The sequence below is a fragment of the Zalophus californianus genome, chromosome 11 (genome assembly GCF_009762305.2).
Source record: "Zalophus californianus isolate mZalCal1 chromosome 11, mZalCal1.pri.v2, whole genome shotgun sequence".
Classification (NCBI taxonomy): domain Eukaryota; kingdom Metazoa; phylum Chordata; class Mammalia; order Carnivora; family Otariidae; genus Zalophus; species Zalophus californianus.
The window spans coordinates 61,780,909-61,790,668 of NC_045605.1; the positions used below are offsets into that span (position 1 = coordinate 61,780,909).

The window sequence follows — 9,760 nt, forward strand, 5'->3', positions numbered from 1 at the left end:
AATTGCACTACTGGGCATTTACCCCAAAGATACAGATGTAGTGAAAAGAAGGGGCACATGTACCTCAATGTTCATAGGAACAATGTCCACAATAGCCAAATTGGAAAGAGCCAAGATCCCCTTCAACAGACGAATGGATAAAAATGTGGTCCATATATACAATGGAATATGACTCAGCCATCAGAAAGGATGAATACCCAACTTTTGTATCAACATGGATGGGACTGGAGGAGATTGTGCTAAGTGAGATAAGTCAAGCAGAGAAAGTCAGTTATCATATGGTTTCACTTATTTGTGGAACATAAGGAATAGCACGGAGGACATGAGGAGAAGGAAGGGGAAAATGAAGGGGGGGAATTGGAGGGAGAGATGAACTATGAGAGACTATGGACTCTGGGAAACAAATTGAGGGTTTTAGAGGGGAGGGAAGTAAGGGGATGGGTTAGCCTGGTGATGGGTATTAAGGAGGGCACGTACTGCATGGAGCACTGGGTGTTATATACAAACAATGAATCATGGAACACTACATCAAAAACTAATGATGTACTGTATGGTGACTAACATAACATAATAAAAAAATAAAAATAAAGTATCTTCTAATCTCTAAAAAATAAAAAATAAAAGCAAATTTTATCAACTATTATGAAATAGATAATGCTTACAACCTGTACATGTTTTCAAACATCCATCCATCAATCCTCCAAAAGTCATTTCTAATTGAGATTCACATCAACTTACCTCAAAGCAAACCCAGATTTTTCCGTTTTTAAGATTTTTTTTAAAGATTTTTTATTTATTTGACAGAGAGAGACAGCGAGAGAGGGAACACAAGCAGGGGGAGTGGGAGAGGGAGAAGCAGGCTTCCCACGGAGGAGGGAGCCCAATGGGGGGCTCAATCCTAGGACCCTGGGATCATGACCCCAGCTGAAGGCAGACACTTAATGACTGAGTCACCCAGGTGCCCCTAAGATTTTATTTATTTATTTGAGAGAGAGAGCATGACCTGTGAGAGGGGGAGGGGCAGAGAGAGAGGGAAAAGCAGACTCCCTGCTGAACAGGCAGCCTGACATAGGGCTTGATCCCAGGACCCTGGAATTATGACCTGAGCTGAAGGCAGACACTTAACTGACTGAGCCACCCAGTGTCCCAGAAACCCAGATTTTTCAATACAATGTCAGAATAAAACTTTGATTAAATGGTTCCCCAGAACTCAGGAATTTATCACAAGCTACTGCTCCTTAAAACATATCTTTGAAATATTGTATATTATTAAAAACTCTATTTTTGTCTACTTAATTTTTTAAATGTGTAAAGAAAAATTCTGACTTTCTTAAAAATTTTTTGCCCAAGTTGTATGAGAAAAACAGATGTAGAGAACAGTGGCTGCATCCTATTCAAGGTATGTGATATGAATTAGGTTTTTCTCCAGCCGCTGATGTAAAATTCAGGAAAATTGATAGGAAAAGCCTTAATTGGACAAAAAAATGTACTCCAAAAAAATGGCCATAGTAATAAATGAAATGTCTCTCATTCATTTATGCTTTACCACAAAGAGAAAAGGAGGCCAGGGAATTAGGGTAAATGATGACTTCTTTGTGCCAAAATAATGAGAAAGAATATAAAATATCAGAATGCAGGATAAAAAATTAAAATGATGGAAGGCTTATTTATTAGTTCTATGTATGTCAAACAGTCCCAAAATCCTGCAATGACAGGACTAAAACTGAAGATGAGCCATAAACAAATCCAGGAAAATGTTATTCCTAACTAGTTTTATTAGTGAATAATAAGGAATAATAAGGAATATTAGTCTTAGAATAAGCAATGTTTGCTCATGTTAAAAGTTTATCAGAGCTCCTCCCCACCGAGCGCCGGGAGCGCCAAGCCTTGCTCCTGGGGGGCTCCGCCGGAAACTGTCTCCAGCGGCCCAGGCGACTCACCATCCCCGCTGCACCTGCGGCGACCGCAGGGGCAGGAACGCACGCCTCCGCAGCTCGCGGTCGCGCGTCTGTCAGAAGGAGGCGGCTCATGAGAGTGGAGTACTCCATTGGAGCCATCATCCATTTAGTGAACATTTACTGAGCCCTTCCTGCGTGCTGGGCTCTGTGTGCTGGTGCTAGAGAGACAGAAAAAAGCAGAAAGCTGTCCTGAAGGAGCTCCAGGGACATCCTCTCTTCAGGTATCTGCTCAGATGTCATATCTGCAGACTGGCCTCCCAGAGCACCTGCCCGCATCACCCATTGCCTGTTTCATCTTCTTCATGACACGTACATCACCGAAGGAGGCCGCAGGCGGACCCGCGACCCGCGCCGGAACCATGTTTCGCAACCAGTATGACAATGATGTCACTGTTTGGAGCCCTCAGGGCAGGATTCATCAAATTGAGTACGCAATGGAAGCTGTCAAGCAAGGTTCAGCCACAGTTGGTCTGAAATCAAAAACCCATGCAGTGTTGGTTCCATTGAAGAGAGCACAGTCAGAGCTTGCAGCTCATCAGAAAAAAATTCTCCACGTTCACAACCATATTGGTATCTCAATTGTGGGACTTACTGCTAATGCTAGACTGTTACGTAATTTTATGCGCCAAGAGTGTTTGGATTCCAGATTTGTATTTGACAGACCTCTTCCTGTGTCTCGTCTTGTATCTCTAATTGGAAGCAAGACCCAGATACCAACACAAAGATATGGCGGGAGACCATATGGTGTTGGGCTGCTTATTGCTGGTTATGATGATATGGGCCCTCACATTTTCCAAACCTGTCCATCTGCCAACTATTTTGACTGTAGAGCCATGTCCATTGGAGCCTGTTCTCAATCAGCTCGTACTTACTTGGAGAGATATATGTCTGGGTTTATGGAGTGCAATTTGAATGAACTGGTTAAACATGGTCTGTGTGCCTTACGAGAGACACTTCCTTGCAGAACAGGACCTAACTACAAAGAATGTTTCCATTGGAATTGTTGGTAAAGACTTGGGAGTTTACGATTTATGATGATGATGATGTATCTCCATTCCTGGAAGGTCTTGAAGAAAGACCACAGAGAAAGGCACAGCCTGTTCAACCTGCTGATGAACCTGCAGAAAAGGTTGATGAACCAATGGAACATTAAGTTACAAGCCAGTCTGTATGTTTATTATCAAATCTGTAAGAATGCAGGAACATGTACTGATGACAATAATCTATGTGTAGGAATCAGTCCAGATGTGTTTTTCCCTAGCAACTTGTCTGAAACCATGTAATGGTATGCATTTTTCTTTAAGAAAGGGTCTAAATAATCATTTTCTGGAAAGTATAGGTATCTGTACTGATGTTTTTATATGAAGAACATAGTGTCTTTGTGGGTTTAAAGACAACTGTGAAATAAAATTGTTTCACCTGCCTAAAAAAAAAGAACTCCTACAACCCAACAACAAAATTTAAAATGGGCAAAGGACTGGAATAAAGATTTCTCCAAAGATACAGGAATGGTCAAGAAGCACATGAAAAGATGCTCACCACTGATTAGGGAAATGCCCGTGAAAACCACGAACTACCCCGTCATGCCCACTGGGGTGGCTGTTATCAGAAAAACAGAACATAGCAAGTTCTGGTGAGCACATGGAGGAACCGGAGCCCTTGTGAGCTGCTGTGGGAGTGACGTAGCCACCATGGGAAACAGTATGGCAGGTGCTCGAAAAATTAACCTTAGAATTACCATATGATTCAGCAGTTCCACACCTGGCTTAGAGAATTGACAGCAGACGTTTGTACTGCTGTGTGCCCAGCAGCATTATCCACGATAGCCGAAATGCGAACCCAACCCAAGTGCCCATCGTCCACCAGCGGATGAATGGATGAGCAAAGTGTGTGCGTACACACAATGGACTATTCTTCTGCCTTCAGAAGGAAAGGAATTCTGACACCTGCTACAGCATGGATGGACCTTGAGGACACGATGCAAAGTGCAAGAAAGCCAGACAGAGAAAGACAAACAGTGCGTGATTCCACTCACACAAGGTCCTGAGAGTAGTCACAGTTACAGAGGTGGAAAGCAGAATGGGGTGGTTGCCAGGGGCTGGGAAGGAGGAACAGGCAGTGAGTCAGAGTAGAAAGAGCTGCTGGAAGTTGAGCCCAAAGAGGTGAGAGTTCACGTGGTTTGGTCTTTGTCCTAGGCAAACAACTTCAGGGCTGGTGGTGGACAAAGAGGGATGGGTGTGGGCACCTGGGTGGCTCAGTTGGTTGGGCGACTGCCTTCGGCTCGGGTCATGGTCCTGGAGTCCCGGGATCGAGTCCCGCATCGGGCTTCCTGCTCGGCGGGGAGTCTGCTTCTCCCTCTGACCCTCTTCCCTCTCTTGCTTTCTCTCATTCTCTCTCTCAAATAAATAAATAAAATCTTTAAAAAAAAAAGTTTATCAGAAAGGAAATAATCACACCATATTTCTTTATCTAAGCTTAAATCTCACCTCGAACAGATTTTCACAATTTTATACAATCAGTATTTAAAGTTGACTAGTTTAAATTTTTTAAGGTTTTTAGAGGAGACATTAGATATAGAAAACTTTATAATCGAACATTCAAAATGAAACACAAACAGGAAATCTAGCCGTCTGAACCATGGAGCAACTATCTAGATAATGACAAATGAAGGATTTGTTGGTAACTTTAACATTAGTAGGAATCACAGACTCTTCACCCATCACTTGTAGGGGCATCGGACAAATATCTCAGAGGACATTCTAACTGACACTGGAGATTGATTTAAGACTATATTTCAGAAAGTTCATAGCTTATGACAGTGGCCCTGCATGACAAATTTGGGGATGATTTATTCCTTTATCTAATATGTATTCAACACCTGATATATGCCAGACATATATTTAGGATCCTAAATAAATAAATCATTCCAGAAAGCAGTAAGTATTATAAAGAAAAAAAAGATGGTATGATGTGTTAGAGTGACCTGAAACAGGAGAAGGAGGTCACTTTGGATGTAATTATTTAAGAAGGTATTTCTGTGTAGGTCATTTTTGAACTGAGATTATGAATGTTGATGAATTAATCATTTGAACCTATAAGACTGTTCCAATCAGGTGGAACCATAAGCAAAGAGGCTGAAGCTGAGAACAAGTAGAAGTCCAAGAGGTAGTGGATATCCTAGCAGGTAGGTGGAATACAGCCATAGGGAGGCTAAGGCAGAAGCCCAGGGCAGTGGCCAATGGGGAGATTTGCAAGTAGCAGAACTTGTGACAAAGAACAAATGGCTATTAAAAGGTGACTATCAGTCAAGACTTAGCAAAGGACTAGAAGTCAATGCAGAACTAGTAAATGGGAACTCACATCAAAACCAAAGCAGGGACCCAAACCTACAAACCAGAGACATACAGGAGAAGAGGTTAGAGTTTAAAGGCTAGACCCTATAATTATAATAGTACTACAGATGGAATGCTACAACAGAGAGAACACTGTATCTTGGGCAAGTTTAATTGGAATGGTGCTCAACATTAAGTATCTTCTTCAAATATTGATTGATTGCATAATTTCATCCTCATTATTCCTAGATTGAATGCCACTGGAGGCAGATCTGAGCTGAATAGTAGATTATTAAATCTGGCTGGGGTAGCTGTAAATAAAGGAGACCTAAAACCATCACCTTTGCCCATACACTTTACCAGGGATTCCAGGATCTCCGTTGGAGTGGTGGGGGCAAAGCCTGCCCAATGAGAGGTTTCAAGCTTTCTTTCTATTGACTACATGTTTAATAACATCCTGCTGTATGAATGTCTTTATTTAATTTATGTTTTTATTGAGGTATAATTGACATAACATTATATTGGTTTCAGGCATACAACACAATGATTTGATATTTGTATATATTGTAAGAAAAATTAAACAATTTCTGACTTTAATGAGATTATAGTCTTTAAGGAGTAGCAAACAAGTATGGATCCAGAGTACCCAACATCTGAACAAATTTCTTGAAGAAAATGATAGGAATAAGTGGAAAATTCATTGACATAATTCATATCACACATCTAAATGGGATTAAATACCACCTATATACTCTGATGACTCAAGCTTCTGTCTCTAGCTCAGCTCTGGTCCCTGAACAGTGCCATATGTCCAGTTGCTAACTTTTACTTCTCCATTTGGATATTTAATAGTCATTTTAAAAGTATAGTCATTTGTAGGAGTTTGATATGGAAATAGAGTTAAGTGTCCAAAGCCAAACTTCTAATATCACATATAAAACTGGCTTCTCAATTAATGGCAATTCTGACTTTCCAACTACTTTTGCAAAAAGCCTTGGAGAAATTGACTCTTAACTATAGAGAACAAACTGATGGTTACCAGAATGGAGGTGGGTGGGAGGATGGGTTAAATAGGTGATGGAGATTAAGGAGTATATTTGTTGTGATGAGCACCGGGTGTTGTGTGAAAGTGTTGAATCGGTATATTGTACACTTGAAACCAATATTACACTGCATGTTAACTAACTGGAATTTAAATTAAAACTTCAAAAAATATGGAAAGAACCCAGATGTCCATTAACAGATGAATGGATAAAGAAGATGTAGTATAGGGGCACCTGGGTGGCTCAGTTGTTTAAGTGTCCACCTTCAGCTCAGGTCATGATCCCAGAATCCTGGGATCTAGCCTCATGTCAGGCTAGCAGGGCATCCGCTTCCCCCCTCTCCCTTTGCCCCACCCCCATTATCTCTCTTTCACTGTCTCTCTCTCAAATAAACAAAAATCTTTTTTTAAAAAAAAAGATGTGATATAGATATACAATGGACTATTACTCAGCCATCAGAAAGAATGAAATCTTGACATTTGCAATGATGTGGATGGAACTAGAGGGTATTATGCTAAATGAAATGTCAGTCAGAGAAAGACAAATACCATATAATTTCACTCATAAGTGGAATTTAAGAAACAAAACAGATGAACATAGGGGAAGGGTAGGAAAAATTAAATAGGATAAAAACAGAGAGGGAGGCAAACCATAAGAGACTCTTAATTATAGGAAACAAACAGGTTGCTGGAGGGGAGGTGGGTGGGTGGATGGGGTAATTGGGTGATGGGCATTAAGGAGGGCACTGGATGTAATGAGCATCGGTGTTACAGGTAACTGATGAATCACTAAATTCTACCCCTAAAACTAACAATACACTGTATGTTACCTAAATTGAATTTAAATTAAAAAAATTTTAAACTTTTTGAAAAAAGCCCTGGAGTCACGCTTTACTCCTCTCCATCTTTTATACTCTACATACAGACTCTCAGCAAATCTTGTGACCCATAACTTTGATTTTTACTCATCAACTTAATCCAACTTTTCACCTAGATTATTTAAATTATGTCATCACTGGTGCCCCTGACCCTACCCATATTTCCCATGTTCTATTTAAAGTGTTGTCTCATCCTTGTCCTATGAATTAAATGTGACAGGCACTCAGAACGTAAAGACTGAGAAGCATGTGGGAGGTATTAAATAATCATTTAATGAGTGAGTAATTGAAGGATCATGATGGCAAGGGGTTAGAATAAAAAGGCAATGGATGCCCAAACATGTGTTCAAAGAGGATTTGAGGAGGAGTTAGCAAGGGTAAATATTGTGATAGTGGCTGGAGAAGGTTTAACTTCAAGATAAGGGTATCATCATGTATGTAAATGTGTTCCTTGTGGCATTCAGATGAAACCAACACTAAAACAAACTTCCATAATCCCTGGTCTTTGACTCATATCTCTCAGAACTGGTACTTGAGTATCTTGATAATCTCTTGCTTGATTTCCTGGGCTTGTACTCCATAAACAATGGGGTTCAGGGCTGGTGGGATGAGGTGGTGTAAGACATTGAGAAGAATGGGTACCTCTGAAGGCACCTTCTTTCTTGCCTTGTTTGTGAAGATAAATACTAGCAGCAATGTGTAGAAGAAAAGTATAAGAATGAGATGGGAACCACAAGTACTCAAGGCTTTGGTGGCTGCACCTCCTGACTGCAGATGCATAACAGCCCTCAAGATAAAGCAGTAGGATAACAAGATAAGCACCAGGTCAGAACCCAGTAGACACCAAACACTCACAAACTGGTAGAGCTTATCTAGGTGAATATCCCCACAGGAGAGCTTTGCTACAGAAATGTTGGCACAGATACAGTTCTCCACCACATTGCTGGCACAGTAGTTGAGCCTGGCAGCCAGAACTGGTATAGGTAGTATGGCCAGCAAATTGCAGAAAACAATGAAGATGGCTACATAAATGACAAATTTTTCAGTGATGATGGACGGGTAGCATAGAGGATGGCAAATGGCCACATAGTGGTCATATGCCATGACCAGGAAGGTGGAGGACTCCATGGGAAGGAATGTATTCATGATGAACATCTGCAGAAAGCAGCCTGCAAAGCTAATGGTCTTCATGTTGAACAAGAAGATGAGCAGGACCTGCCAGAATCATTATTCTCAAAAACTGCATCCATTCCTACCCTAGGTACCTAACCTTGGGGAAACTCCCAATGGTTTCAACCATCTATATCCCCAAGCCACAGCCCCAAAATCACAGCTGGTACAGTATCCTAATTTCAAGTATCTTCTATGTGTATCCCAATTAGAGCAAGATTTATACCCTTTTCTCTCCACCTATAGACCATGCCTTTTATTTAAAAGTATTTATTTCTAGGCTGTCTTCTCTTGGTCAACCTCAGAGTTCTTACCCAAATTCCAGCTGAACACATCTGCCCAACTAAATGCATCACAAGAACACCAGAACTCATTAAGTCTAATACTTATATTTGGATACCCTCCAATCTCTCTATACACATAAAAAACCTCTTCCAATTATGATTCTTATCTCAGCATATGATGTAAACATACATCCAGTTACATTTTAGAAAGTAAATTCTAGAGCTCTTGGATGTAAAGGTGGGGTAATTCTGAGTCAAGAAGAATCTCTCCCTAGAAGTAAAAAGAAGGTCAGAACTTGGCATATCACTGACTCAGACATTGAAAGAGGTCCTGTCAGTTGGGAAAGAATGAAACCTTAAAAAAAAAAAAAGTGGACACTGAGAATTAGAGGGAACATATGTGGGAGCTGTGATGGACCCAGTGTGATTGTGTGGACAGCTCACTGAAGATTTGCCTTCAGGGGTAGGAGGATTTAAAGTAGCAAAACAATACTATTCAGAGAAAGATGACTGAGTGCCTGGAAGTGAATCTAGAGGGGGTCTGACCTTAGGAATGACAGTGTGGCAGAGGATGATATCCAGCATGGAGAGGATGGCAAGCAGGTAGTACATGGGTTCATGCAGAGATGTCTCCTGCTGGATGGTGAGTAACAACACAAAGTTAGCCCCAAGGGCCCAAACCAGGAGGGGAGCCAGGACAACAAATAGCCAGTGCTGTGTGTCCTGCATTCCTGGGAAACAGATCATCAGGAATTCAGTCACCTGAGTGCCTGTGTTGTTGAGAAGTAGTACCATGACTTGGCAGGTGGGCCTGAAACTGGCTGGAAGAAAAGACATGAATTCAGGGTTTGACTGTTTCATTAGTAACCTCCTAACTGATGTACCTGCCTCTGTTCTAGGCTGTCAAGTTTCTCTACAGTTCTGGTGACATAAAATCTGTCTACAATTTAAATTGTACAGGTTACTCTTTGTTAAAACAATGTCCTTACCACTCAAAATTTATGAATAGAGAATAACTCCCCTCACAAGTATATTCCAACTCCACACATGGACCCAGCCACTGATAGAACATGCTTTGCACTTTGTCTCACCTCTG

The 9,760-nt window shown here is 41.1% G+C and overlaps 1 protein-coding gene and 1 pseudogene across 1 annotated transcript; one reads left to right on the forward strand and one right to left on the reverse strand.

Annotated features, from left to right (window-relative positions):
- Window positions 1-2,317: 2,317 nt before the first annotated feature.
- LOC113914611 lies at window positions 2,318-3,445 on the forward strand (annotated as a pseudogene).
- Window positions 3,446-7,729: 4,284 nt separating this feature from the next.
- Window positions 7,730-9,459, reverse strand: LOC113914610 (olfactory receptor 56A4-like). Its single transcript, XM_027580004.1, has 2 exons — window positions 9,211-9,459; window positions 7,730-8,425 (listed from the first exon to the last, which is right to left on the reverse strand). Exons 1-2 carry the CDS (start codon window positions 9,457-9,459, stop codon window positions 7,730-7,732), a joined length of 945 nt encoding a protein of 314 aa, XP_027435805.1.
- Window positions 9,460-9,760: the final 301 nt, after the last annotated feature.